At 38.3% G+C, this 14697-nt stretch overlaps 1 protein-coding gene across 3 annotated transcripts in view; it reads right to left on the bottom strand.

Moving 5' to 3' along the window:
• Tmem87b (transmembrane protein 87B) overlaps positions 1–14697 on the bottom strand; it is a 53162-nt gene that overhangs the window by 3282 nt on the left and 35183 nt on the right. For 2 of the 3 annotated variants that reach the window (XM_058585161.1, XM_046462818.2), the window contains exons 16-18: positions 10078–10151; positions 7219–7271; positions 574–604 (exon numbers count right to left, since the gene is read on the bottom strand). In XM_058585161.1, the coding sequence (XP_058441144.1) occupies positions 574–604; positions 7219–7271; positions 10078–10151 (158 nt within the window). The remainder of the gene's footprint in view (positions 1–573; positions 605–7218; positions 7272–10077; positions 10152–14697) is intronic. The other variant, XM_058585162.1, reaches the window with a different exon arrangement.

Genomic DNA, 14697 nt, shown 5'->3' with positions numbered 1-14697 from the left:
CCAACCCAAATGACACTGATGCAAAGTTATTTCCTGCATCTCAGTGAACACAGAGCAGCAGCTCATCTCCCACAGCCACCTGAACTTGGCCTCCCCCCTCCAGCCTTCATTCTGGCACTTCAAACTTGAGGCAACCTTCAACATCCTGTGACCCCAACCCTCCCCCTGAACTTCCTAGGCCATACCCCTGACGCAGACTTCCTGCTTGGTAAGTGAAGAATGAGGAGACCAAACAGAAACACTATTTACTACCCCAACAAAATATTCACAGCGTCAGAGGTTAAGCTGCCCCTTCAAATCCTCTCAACCCTATCTAGAAATGGGTTTAGTGAATCATTCACTGAACGTCTCATAAAGTGAGACCCCCCTCTTCTTTCCTACCAACAAGCATTAATCTTGCTTCTGGCTAAAGGAGGACCTCACCCAGAAGTCCTTTACGCCTCATCACAAGCCAATTCGTAATGTCCTTCTGTCTCTTCAACCCATACTCATTTTAAAAACGCGACTTTCAGAAGTACATTTCTATTTTGTGACAATACCAGCTCTAAGGAAATAAGCAAAAACATATTTTACCTCATCCGAATCCACCAACACTGGAAGTGCTCTAAAAAAAAAAAAAAGTGACAGTGTTATTAAAAGTAGGCCAATGAATCTAGAAAAATGATATAGAAATAGCCTGTGGTCCACAATTCCCACTGCAGACACTCAGCTGAGACACGGAGACACCCAGGTTCCCCAGCAGACGAGGAGGGTTTTCATAGCAGCACTGTGCTCAACAGCCCTAAGCTAGAAACAGCCCAGCTGGAGAAACTGGCATGTTCAAACAATGGAATACCATACAGCCAAGAAGATGGACGAGCTACTGAGGGAGAAAATTTTAAAAATGAACAGGCTCTACAGTTTCAGATGTTGGGACGACAGAACCTATGGGAAGGTGGCCCCCTATGTGGAAAGGAACATGGGCTTCTAGGGCTTAGTCATGTTCCACTTTTTGATCTGGATGCTGATTACTCAAATGTACTCATTTAAAAAATTTAGTGGGTTATACACTTACTTAGGATATGAGCACTTTTCGGAATGTGTGTTCCTTTAAAAACTGTTTTGTTGCCAGGCACAGTAGCACATGCCTATATGTAATCCCAGTGGCTCGGGAGGCTGAGGCAGGAGGATTTCGAGTTCAAAGCCAGCCTCAGCAAAAGCAAGGCGCTAAGCAACTCAGTGAGACCCTGTCTCTAAATAAAATACAAAAGAAGGCTGGGATGTGGCTCAGTGATCGAGTGCCCCTGAGTTCCAACCCCAGTACCAAAAACAAAACAAAACAAAACAAAAAACTGTTTTGTCAAAAGTTTAACTGAAAAATTTGAATAATTTTAACTTCAGAAAGGAAGTGGACCACAGGCTATTTCTAAAACAGAAAGGAAACTGTACAAGGCCCTGGGTTCAATATAAGATAAGCAATCCTAGAGCTTAATACGGTGAAGAAATATCAATGACTAAAAATACACAAATGAGTAATTCCAAACATGACTGACATCCAAGTTCAGATTTATTGTCACTTCCTTGCTATGTTTTTCTCTGAACAGCTGGGAAACTACCCGAGTGGTGATCTGCCATCTAGTCAGAACACTCCTCTCACGTGTGTTAGTGCTCTCTTAGGGCAAAGGGTCAACACGTTGGGAAAGGTGCTGGAGAGAGTCTCCCATGCTGCCTGGACATGCTCAGGAAAGCTACAGACAGGCAGGAGCCGATACTCTCACACGACGCAGCAGACAGACGAAGCTAATCAGAAGACACAGTCACACCACGCTGGTAAAGGAAACACTTAACAAGAAAACACTTCGATGGTACGCATTTATGCCTCAAGGTGGGTGCACCTCATCACATAAAACAGACACCACTCAAATTAAGGCTCAGTGAGACCCCGCATATATGATCCTGGGTGATTGCAGCACACCTCTCACTACCACACAGAGTCATCCAGACAGAAACTCAGTAAAATACTAGAAGTAAAATGGACTCCACAGACATCTATGGAATAGTTCATCTGACAAATACACTTTCTTTTTAGGGGTTCATGGAAAAGTCTCCAAAACAGATAATATTTTAGGCCATAGGCAAACTAAGGAAATTAAAAAACAAAAACAAAAAAAAACAAACCCCGATATAATTCCTTACATTTTATCTGATGATAATGGAAAGAAAATAGAAATCAACACCAAAAAAACCATATAGAAACTACATGAACACATAGAGATTGAACAAAACACTTTTGAATGATGAATCAGTGATAGAAGAAATCAGGGGAAACATTAAAAAATTTAAAAATCCTAGACTCGAATGAGAATCCAGATTCAACACACCAGAACCCTGGGACACTCCAAAGGCAGTTGTAAGAGGCAGGTTTACAGCTATGAGCGCCATGTGAGAAAATCAAGGTCCTTGAGAAAAAGAAAAATAAACCCGTTCCAAAACCAGTAGAGGAAAGAAAATAATTAAGATCAGAGCTGAAATCGATGAAATTGAAAATTAAGAAAAATACAAGGATCAGTGAAACAAAGATAAAAAGATTGATAAATCCTTAGCCAAATAACCAAAATCAAAACAAAAGACCGAAATTAATAAAATTAGAGATGAAAAGGAAGAAATCACTACAGACATCATAGAAATTCAGATCATTAGAGATTTCTTTTGAAAACTCCGATAAATTGGAAAACCTAGAAGAAATGAATACACTTCTAAACACATGCAACCTGCCAAAAGTGAATCAGGAGAACAGAGAAAACCCAAACAGACCCACAACTAGAAATAAGACAGAAGAGTAATAAAAAGTCTTCCAACAAAGAAAAGCCAACAACCAGATGGATTCTCGGCTGAATTCTACCAGTACTTTAAGGAAGAACTAATGCCAATTCTCCTCACACTATTCCATAAACTAGAAAGGGATGGAACACAAAAATTCATTTCATGAAGCCAGGATCACCCTCATACCAAAACCAGATAAGGACACATCAAGGAAGGAAAACTACAGATCAACTTCCCTAATGAACTCAGATGCAAAAATCCTTTAAAAGTCTTAGCACATCATATTCAACAACATATTAAGAAGACTGTGTGTCATGCTCAAGTTTTTCCCCCCAGGGATGCAAGAATGGTTTAATACATGCAAATCAACAAATTAATTCACCACATGAATAGAAATAAAGACATAAAAAAATCACAATCATCTCAAAAGATGCAGAGAAAGCAACAAACTGATATTAGGGGTAGAAGAACTGACCTCAACATTACAGAGGCTATATACAAACCCCCTTAAAGCTAACTTCATAGTAAAAGGGGGAAAAATCAAAACATTTCCTTTAAAATCTGAACAAGACAAGGATGTCCACTTTCATCACTCCTATTCAATATAGCACTAGAAATTCTAGTCGAAGCATTAGTCAAGGGAGGAGAATAAAAGGAATAAGAATTAGATAGGAAGAAGTAAAATTACCACTGTTTGTAGATGATAGGATTCTCTACGTAGAAGATCCAAAAGCCCCACCAAGAGACTTCTAGAGCTAACAAACAAATTCAGTAAAGTAGCAGGTATAAATTAACATACAAAATCAACAGCTTTCCTAAACACCAATAATGAATTTGCTGAAAAAGAAATCAGGAAAAAAAATACCTAGGAATAAATCTAAACATGGAGATGAAGGAATTCTACAATAAAAACTATCATTGAAGAAAGAAACTGAAGAAGTTCTTAGAAGATAGAAATACCTCCCATGTTCTTGGATAGGCAGAAATTAACATTGTTAAAATGGACATATAACCAAAAATAATAAACCAATTCAATGCAATCCTCATTAAAATACCAGCTTTCTTCACAGAACTAGAAAAAAAGTCCTAAAATTAATTTGAAAGAATAAGAGACAGAATAGCCAAACAATTCTAAGCCACGGTAGAGGAATCAAAATAGCTGAATTCAACAGAGCTACCGTGACAAAAACTGCATGGTCCTGGCATCCAAACAGCCACAGACCAATGGTACAGACTAGAAGACAAACCCACACAGATAAAATCATCTGATTCCTGACAAACCATACACTGGAGAAAAGAACAAAGGGTGCTGGACGCTAGTTATCCATATGTGGAAGAATGAGACTAGATCACCGGCACTTAACCTGCACTTAAGAAAACACAAAGTGGATCAAGGACCTAGGACTGGACCAGAAACTATGCAACTCCTAGAAGAAAATGTAGGGTCAGCACTGACGTGTAGACACAGCCAATGACATTCTCAATAAGACCCCTAACCTCAGGAAATAGTGCCAAGTTAATAAAGGGATGGCATCAAATTAAAAAGTTTCTGCATGGCAAAGGAGAACCTACTGAATGGGAGAAAATCTTTGCTAGCTGCTCTTCTAATAGAGAATTAATATTCAGATGGTACAAAGAACTCAAAATTTAACACCCCCAAAATAACCCAATTAATAAATGGGCAAAAGAACTAAAGAGACACTTCTCAAAAGAAACATAAATGGCCAACAAAAATATGAAAAAATGTTCAACATCATTAGCAATTAGGGAAATACAATCAAAACTACACTGCATTTCATCTCCCTCCAGTTAGAATGGCAGCCATCAAGAATACAAACAATAAATGCTGGAAAGAATGTGGAGAAACAGGAGCTCATTATAGCTCATTATACCATTCCTGTTTTTTATTCTTTAAAAAATCACACACACACACACACACACACACACATATATTTTAGTTGAAGTTGGATACAGTATCTTTATTTATTTTTATGTGGTGCTGAGGATCAAACCCAGGGCCTCACATATGTGAGGCCGGCGCTCTACACTGAGCTACAGCCCCAGCCCCCTCATTATTTATTCTAAAGAATTAAAGTGTTCATACTACAGTGATCTGTGCTTACCCATATTATAGTAGCACAACAGCTGAACTATGGAACCCGCCTAGGTGTTGCTCAATGGATGAATGGATAAAGAAAATGTAGTATATATACACAATGGAGCTTTATTAAGCCATAAATAAAAATAAAATTATGTCATTTGCAGGAAAATGGAATGGAACTTGAGAAGATTATATTAAGCAACAAAAGACAAATCAGTAAAGGGTAGTGTGTTTTCTCTCATACAAGGAAACGAGAGAGGAAAAAAAAATAAAGGTGCAAGGGAGATCAATAAAGAAAAGGGAGCAGGGGAAGAAGGAGAGGAAACGGGACTTACTGAGAATAATACTGGCCAAATTATATTGTTATATTGTGTGTATGTATGAATATAGAACAGCGAATCCCACCATTACGTACAACTATAATGTGCCGATAAAAAAATATGGAAAAATAGCTGGGTGTGGTGGCACACGTCTGTAATCCCAGCGGCTTGGGAGGCGGAGGCAGGAGGATTGCGAGTTCAAAGCCAGCCTCAGCAAAAGCAAGGCACTAAGCAACTCAGTGAGACCCTGTCTCTACATAAAATACAAAACAGGACTGGGGATGTGGTTCAGTGTTCAGGTGCCCCTGAGTTCAATCTCTGGTACCAAAAAAAAAGGAAAAATAAAAGACCTATATCCTTTGCCTAGGAGAGACAGTATGTATAAAAAGAAAAGACACATGTATAAAAATGTTCAGCAAGCTTAACCAAGCCTTGATGTGTGGTAGAGCTTTAAGAACCTGAAGGAAGTCAATATGCTAAAGTTACAATGTGAAAGTCATGAAGGTGCTCAAAAGTCAACAGAGATTTCTATATCCAGCAAAACCATCCTTTAAAAAGGAAGGCAAAACAAATATTTTCATATAAATAAAACAGAATTTTTGCCAGCAAACCTATACTGTAAGGAATAATAGAGACCCATAGGAGAAGGCTCTTAGCTCATGTTTCATGTTAGGAAGAAGAAATACTAAATATGTAAGTAAATATAAAAGAATATATACACATTTTCTTTTCTGTTAAAAGAAAAAATATAATAGTTGGTTGTAGTTCCTATTTTTCATAGACCTGATATGCATCAATTTCAATTACCAAAGTTTAAATAACATCAATCTCTCAAAGCAAAATGAAATGCTATTTCATAGCCACTGAAAGAGATAACATAAAAAATATGAACAATAACAAGCACTGGCAAGGACACAGACAAACTGTTACCTTCATATATCCCTAATAGGAATGTAAAATAACACAGCAGCTTTCCATTTCTCAGAATGCTGAACACTACTTTATCACGATCCATCAATTTCACTTCTAGGTATATAGCCAAGACAAATGAAATCCATGTGTACACACACACATACATACACACACACACACAGAGTCATCATATTCTAAAAACACACTAAAGAGGAAGTCTAGGGCTACCAAAAACAAAAACTAAAACCACCAAACAAAACCCACATAACATGAAGGAACGAGGAAAAAAACTAAAGTAGACTTTTTCTGAAACTCTGAAACCTAGAAGACATGCAAGTGACAACATTTAAAGTGTTAAAAGAAAAACATTATCGACCAAGAATTCTATACCTAGAAAAATACTGTTATAAAAAAAAGAAACAAAGACTTATTCAGATAAACAAAAATTTGACAGATTCTCTTCCAGCACAGCTGCATTACAAGAAATAGGACGCTCTTCAGGTAAAGGGAATATCAGACCAGACAGAACTGTTTGAGAGGGACAGATGGGAGCAGCGGAGACAGAACAGTATGAGGAAACATCCCCATGCTTGGCTGTCCTGTCTTGACTGGGGAAATGGCTATGTGGAATTCTCGTGTTAACAGGACAAAGATATAGAGGAATGTCAACAGCTCAAAATTCCCCAAAGGGATTCCTATGGATTACTTTTTCCACGGTCACATCATTCCTCCAAAAGCTTCCCCACGATACTCGGTGTTGTGAGTTATGTTCATAAAAAGTTTTTACATGAGTTTGAACTTTTCCATCACAAAAATTAAGTCAAAATAATGATACTGATAACTAGATCAGAAAAAGTGGGCATTTGTCACAGGTCACTGGTATTAAACTTCCTGTTCAGTGAAAAAAGGAAAGAGAAACTAAGCCAGAACTTTGTTTTTGTTGATTTTTCTTAAGAAATAAACAGCCATGTCCAGGCGAGGAGCCCACAAAACCCATGGAGCGGTGAGGTTTGAGAAGCACGAGACAGCAGAATGACCCTTTAAACCACAGCCTGCACTAAGACTGTAACAGAGAATACTTACACATCAGTGAATGAAGAGGGGATGTTTTCTTCCACCCACTTCAAATCTTCATCCTGTAGAAATAAATATTTATATTTAGCATTTGCTTAATATCACTTGAAAGAATATTTTAGAAGGATAAATGTGTAAATATTCAAGTTCAAATCCATGACATTCTTTTAGTTGCTATGTCCTAATAAGTTGGTACATATGCCACACAGAAGTTAAGACAGTGGTTTCATAAATAGGCAAATAAAATGCTGATTTCAGGTTTTTTCACTTCTTGGTTTTAGTCAGATATATCCATGTTATTGTTTTGTCCTAAGAAACCACAATACAACAAAGTTGATATATATGATAGAAAACAGCAAGAGCATGATTTGCATTGTTTTTTTTTTCCTTCTCCACACTCTGATGCTTCCTTATTTGTTGTAGTTCTTATGAATTAGCTCGGTGTTGTGGTACACAGCTGTACTCCCAGCAACTTGGAGGCGGAGACAGAAAGATATCAAGTTTGAGGCCAGTCTCAGAAACTTAGTGAGACCCCATCTCAAGTAATAAAAAGGGCTGGGGATATAGCTCAGTGGTAAAGCACCTCTGGGTTAGAGCCCCAGTACTCCCCATCCCCCCAAAAGTTCTGATGAGCTAATAATTTTTCAACAGAAAAGGATGATGGGCCAAATAATCTACCTTAGCAACGACTAAGTGTCACTGTGCACATGCTCACATCCCTAGAGAGACCAGAAAAGAAGCAGGCCGGCTGGGGTAGCTACAATTTTTCCCAAATGGGAACTTGCTCATAATCATTTCAGAGAGAAGAGAAAATATAAGGAATACTGAATATTTTATTTTATAATGTAAAACAAATCAAAATTTTCTTCATTATCTACCTGGCTACATGAAATGCTTACCAACAGAGAGACAAAGCAATAGCCAGGATGAATAGGAACCCTGTTCTCTGAGTGGGTCTTGAGCAGAAATAGACCAGTGAGAGTAAGCCCACAATCTCTGATCGAGCCCCGACCGCACTTAACTTACAGAAATGAAAAACTATTTTCTTAACACATTTGCAAAAACTTTTCTTTCTTTCTTTGTGGTACTGGGGATTGAACCCAGGGGCACCCTACCACTGAACTAGCCCCACCCTTTTTAAAAAATATTTATTTATTTTAGTTGTACACAATACCTTTGTTTTTATTTGTTCATTTATATGTGGTGCTGAGGATCGAACCCAGGGCCTCGCATGTGCTAGGCGGGCGCTCTACCGCTGAGCCACAATCCCAGCCCTAGCCCCACCCTTTTTAATTTTTATTTTGAGACAGAATCTCACTAAGTTGCCCAAACTGGCCTCAAATGAGTCAGTGATCCTTTTGCCTCGGCCTCCCAACTTGCTGGGATTACAGGTGTGCACCATCAGGACTGGCTATGTTTGCAAATAATGAATTTAAAAATACACTGAGATACATAACTAAAATAGAAAAAAACTAAGAAATTTGAAATTGTGATACAGGTTGAGTATCCCTATCCAAAATGGTTGAGACCAGAAGTGTTTCAGACTTCAGACTTTTCAGATTTTTTGATACTTGCATATGCATGATAAGACAGCTTAGAGATGGAACCAAGTCCGAACACCAAATTCATTTACGATTTGTATGCACTTTATACACCAGCCCTGAAGTAACTTCATACAATGTTTGTTAACAATTTTGAGCATGAAACAAAGTGTGATGGTGTGGACTTTTCCATTTGTGTCACAGTTGCTTTGGAGTATTCTAGATTTTGAATGTTTGGCTTACTGATGTTCACTCTGTAGTTCTAACACCAGATAAAGAAAACTATAGTATATTTTGAATGCTTAGTTAAATTGCCATGAAACTACTCAAAGAACATATTTTAAAGGATTAAAAAATTACCAAATATAAAAATCAGAGAATTTACCAAATCCAACAGAGAACATTTTCATACATCATCTGTCCTATTAGAACTTATATGCATATGCATTTTTTTACATAGTATTATCTGTAGCCGATATAATTCTAAGAGTGTAAACCTGCTTATCTTCAAAATCATTACTTTTATGCACAAAATATCCCTATTATATATCATACCATTTTATTCAAACTTCCATAGTTCATTTTTTAAAAATCTATTGATTTTGCTAACTGCATATAACACACAATTCTTTTCTCAACAGATAACACATGCTATTAAGATGGATTCAAGAGGGGCTAGGAATGTGGCTCAGTGGTACAGCAATCGCCTAGCACGTACAAGGCCTTGAGTTCAATCCTCAGCACCACATAAAAAAATAAACAAAATAAATGTATTATGTCCAACTACTTCTAAAAAATAAATGTTAAAAAAAAAAAGATGGATTCAAGAATCACTTTAATACACTGAAAAGTCAACACAACCTATAATTATAAAAAGCTTCAATCTTTTTTTTTTTTTTTTTTTTAGTTTTCGGTGGACACAACATCTTTATTTTTATTTTTATGTGGTGCTGAGGATCGAACCCACCACCCCGCGCATGCCAGGCAAGCACGCTGCTGACTGAGCCACATCTCCAGCCCCTACTTCTCAATCTTTAATGCACAAAATCAGTCATGGAATCTTGTTAGAAAGCAGATTCAGCATTGCAGGTCTGGGGCAGGCCTGAGACTCTGAATTTCTAAAAGCTCCAGGTGATGCTCATTGCTGCTGGCCCCAGGACAGCACTTTTGACAAGTATCATAGTTATGGGCCTGAACTAGTATTGCCATATGGTAACAGTTACATCAAAAACCATGGCTGAAACTGTTCTGAGAATCAATGAATAGAACACTCCCAGATTCTGAAGCATTAAAGACTGAGATTCTATTAAATATATACTATACTCACAAAATTATCAGAAGTAGCAGGTTTAGCTGCTCCATTGGAAACAGTTTTTGAGGCTCTTAATTTTATTCCTTCAGCTGTGAAGAGAAACATTATACATATATGTAAATTATAAAATAATATTTTCCTTTATTACTTCACATTTAATAACCCATTAAGAAAAAGGATTTTTTCCCCTAAAGGAAAGTTAACAGTGGAAACTCTGAGCAGAGTGCTAGCTTTACTATGCCATTTGAAGATATAGGAAAGAGGTATGGAAAAAGTTAATAGTTTTCAATAATTGATATAATGTATATTTATGGATGGCAGGGACATTTCAATACACGTGTATAATTTGTTGTGATCGGCCAGAGTGACAAGTACATCTATGCTCTCAGACAGTCACTATTTCTTTGCTGGACACACTGGTGTCCTCTCTTCTAGCCACTGTGAAACACGCAGTGACTGTGGCCAACTGCAGTCCCTCCGGAACTCCCTCCACCTGCCTGTAGTTTGCACCTGTTAACCAGCCGTCCACAACCTCCCCTCCCCTCCAGCAACCTCAGCCCACTCTCCACCCCTGCAGGACCAGCCTTTCTAGCTTTCTCCTGTGAGTGAGGCCTCGTTGTGTGACCTCTGCCCTGGCGGATTTCACTTCACGGTGTCCTCCAGGCTGGGTTTTTTTGACAACTGTTCAACAGAACAACCAGGTACAAGTTGCTAGTCTGAAACCTAGCTTTAGAGTGCAACGCGCACACGCTCGCGTTATTTCCTGTCAATTCACTTCAGTTTCTGGACTTGGACGTCTGTAGAATCTGCAGCATCATGTTCAAGAATAAAACACACATTTGGGTATTTTTACTTTGCTGATAAATAAGTTGTTGGAACATGCTTATGGTAGAAATAAGATGAGGAAGAAAAACATTTTGTTCATATATGACCTAGATTCTTCTTTATGTCAGCAGTTTCAGTGTGGCAAAGGTCAAGAGCTTGGATCTTGAACTAAACTGTCTCACTTATAATCTGGCGCTTCTTATGTAACCTTGGGTAAATCGATGACTTGGTGTTTCCAACTCTAAAATGAGGATTACAATGTCTCTCTCTCTCATAGAGTTCTGGGAGCATTACACAACTTAGCACATAAAAAGTACCTGACACACAAATACTTACTTATGCCCAGTAAGAATTCACATTTGTTATTACAGTAATTTACAAATATTGCTTCTCCATAATCTAGGGCAACTGGTACATTACTGTGAGATCTACAGTGTAAAATGGGGGCGTTGTAGCTCAGTGGTAGAGCACTTGCCTAGCATGTGTAAGGTACTAGGTTCGATTCTCAGTACCTCGGTTAAAAAAAAAAAAAGTCCATCGACGACTAAAAAATATATTAATAAAAAAACAGTGTAAGATGATATAATGAAATTAGATGAAGTTCTAGAATCTAAAAAATGTTTCCATGGGGCACTGTAAATTCCAGCATTTCTTTAAGAGGTACAATATGCAAATCCCTAAAAATTGAGGTACACTTATATAACAATACACAAATTTTAAGTGTACAGACTAAAGAGGTTTGACAAACACATACCCTTATGTAACTACCATCCCAATCAAGACATTGAATACATCACAAAAGGTTCTTTATGTTCCTTTCCAATCAATCCTAGCAATCCTGTTCTGAGAAGATCACGTGGCTCCTTTTGCCTCTCCTATAATGTCATATACAGAACTACCATCTATGCTCTTTTAGATTTGGGTATTTTTGTGCAGTGTAAAGTTCTTAGATTCACTCCTGTATAGAATGTTACTGGATAGTATTGAATTTCTTCTGTTACTGGATAGTACTGAATTTCTTTTTTTTTAAGAGAGAGAGAGAGAGAGAGAATTTTTTAATATTTATTTTTTAGTTTTCAGTGGACACAACATCTTTATTTTATTTTTATGTGGTGCTGAGGATCGAACCCAGCGCCCCACGCATGCCAGGCGAACGCATTACCGCTTGAGCCACATCCCCAGCCCGGTATCTTCATCCATTCACCTGTTGATAGAGGTCTGTTATTTCCAGCTTTGAATGATGAGGAATACTCAAGTGGCTGTAAACAGTCCTGTCCTTCTGTGGACACCTGGTTCATTTCCTCTTGGAGTGGAATGGCTGGACTGCCTGACAGCTCTAAGTTTGGGCTTTTAAGAAACTGTGGGGCTGCTTCTGGAGCGCTCTTCCCGCCTTCCCTTCCTTTTAGTGGTGCAGGAGACACCCAGCTGCTGCGGGCCTTGTATTTTCAGCCCTCTAAGGGAGGTGTGGTGCCATCGTATTACAGCATGAGCTGTGTTTCCCTGGTGACAAGGACATGGAGTACCTGTACCTTAACGCTACTGCTGTCTTCTCTGGTGAAATGTCCATTCAAGTCTCCTGTCCCTGTTTACAACGTGGGGTTTCTTTGACTGATTTGCAGGAATTCTTACCTCATAGATGTAAGTCCTGTCAGGTACATCTATTGAGAATATTTTATCCCACACACTATAGGTAGTCTTTTCATTTTCTTAAGTTTCTACTGATGAGCATAAAATTTTAATTTCAATGAAGCTTATTTTATTGATTTTTAAAAATTTTATGGTTACTGTCTTTTGTGTACTAAGAAATTACCACATCCAAGGTCATGAAGACAGCATCTGTTTTTATCTGGAAGATTTATAATTTAAGGATTCACTCTTAGGTTTGTGATCCACCTTGAACTAATTATGGTTAGATGTGTGCAAGCCATCCAGGTAACTTCTCCATATGTTCCAACAGTTGTTCCAGCACTTTCTGTGGAAAAGACTGCCTCTCCTTATAAAAGCCCCAATGCCTGGGCCAGTCAACTGACCCGTGGGTGGGCTCATTTCTGTCACTGGTCTCTTTCACTTAATGAGTTTTCAAGGTGTATCCACATCATGACTCAAGAAGGTTTAAGCTCCTTCAGGTCTTTTGCTTTTCCATATGCATTTTAAAATCAGCTTAACCCTTTTTAATTTTTGTAGTTGTAAATGGACAAATGCCTTTGTTTATTTTTACGTGGTGCTGGGATGGAACCCAGTGCCTCACACATGCTAGGCAAGCGCTCTGCACTGAGCCCCAGCCCCAGCCCTCAGCTTAACCTTTGTGTCTATTTTTTTGTCAGCTAGAATTATGACTCAGATTGCCCTGAATCTACTTATCAGTTTGGTGTACTGACAGTTTAATATCAAAAGTTCCAATTCATAGATGTGTTAGATCTCTGTATTTCTTTATCCTAAAATTTCTTTCTGCATTATTTTGTGGTCTTCAGTGCAGAGATTCTTTGCATTTTTTTCAATAAACTTGTTCCTAAATATTTTATTTTTGAAGCATTAACTTTTGAAGATTTAACTTTCCTGCTTTCAGTCAGTATACAGAAAAACAACTGGTGAGATTTTGTGTCGTCACTTACTGATTCTCCTCTACCTGTACAGACGCTGCAGGGTTTTCTAAGTGTACAAACAAGGAGTCTCAACACTGCCCCCGCACCCCTGCCTTTCCTGCTCTCCAGCACCCTTGTGCTCGCCAGCCTGGGAGTATGGCTACTGTATATGTCTTTTCATGCCATTTCAAAATTAATTTGTTGAGTTAGTTTTTATAAAATCTGCATCTAATGAGATACTTTTCTTTCTTTTTTGGTGCTGGGGATTGAACCCAGAGGCATTTTACCACTGAGCTACTCCTTGGCTACTTTTATCACTTTTTTGAAACAGGGCCTCACTAAGTGGCCAAGGCTGGCCTTGAACTTGGCGATCCTCCTGCCTAGTCTCCTCAGGAGCTGGGATTACAGGTGAGCGACACTGTACTTGGCCTCTTCGTTCTTTTAATATGATGAATTACACTAAGTGATTTCCAAAATGTTAAAACAGGCTAACAACCCTGGGATAAGATCCCTTGATGATGATTGCCTTTCCATACTTTGCTAGATTTTATTCGTTAATATTTTTAAAGATTTTGGCATCTTAGTTGTGCTGGCTTTATAAAACAAATTGGAAAGTTTCTCATCTCCTCTACATCCTAGAGTTTGTATAGGATTGAAATATTTCTTCCTCAATGAAATATTTGAAAGATTCACCAGGGATCTAGTACTCTTTAGGAAGATTTTAAATTATAAACCAAATTTCTTTGATAAAGGGCTACTCAGAATTGGTGGCATAAGTTTAGAACTAAGATTAGGGTAGTTTTGTTGTGTGTTCTTTTTCAAGGACTTTGTCTACTCCATTCAAGGTGCCCACTGACTACCACAGAGCTGGTGGTGACATTACCTGTGTACCCCAAATACTGCTCCCAACACTGGAAGTCTCTCCCTACACTGGTATTTATTGTCCTCTCTCTCATTGACAATAGATGGCAGTAAATGCGGTTTCTACTAAGCCCCTTTGGAGGGCTCTGTTGATTTCCTCTGTTCTCCCTGCTTTCCATTTCATGATATAGGCGCTTAACCTTCAAATTCCCTTCCTTTTCATTAACTACTCTAGGTTGATCTGCCCTTCTTTTTTACTTTTTTAGTTCTTAGACATACAAGTCACTAGTCTTACATGCTTCCTTTCTTAGTAAAAAACTGCCAGCCACTGAAGCCATCCGTTCTCTGGGGACTTGCTAGTCCCACA

This window comes from Marmota monax, unplaced genomic scaffold, assembly GCF_021218885.2.
Source record: "Marmota monax isolate L192 unplaced genomic scaffold, Marmota_monax_Labrador192_F-V1.1 WCK01_AAM20220418_F8-fsc00245, whole genome shotgun sequence".
NCBI classification, from domain to species: domain Eukaryota; kingdom Metazoa; phylum Chordata; class Mammalia; order Rodentia; family Sciuridae; genus Marmota; species Marmota monax.
This window is presented reverse-complemented; position numbering and strand designations above follow the sequence as displayed.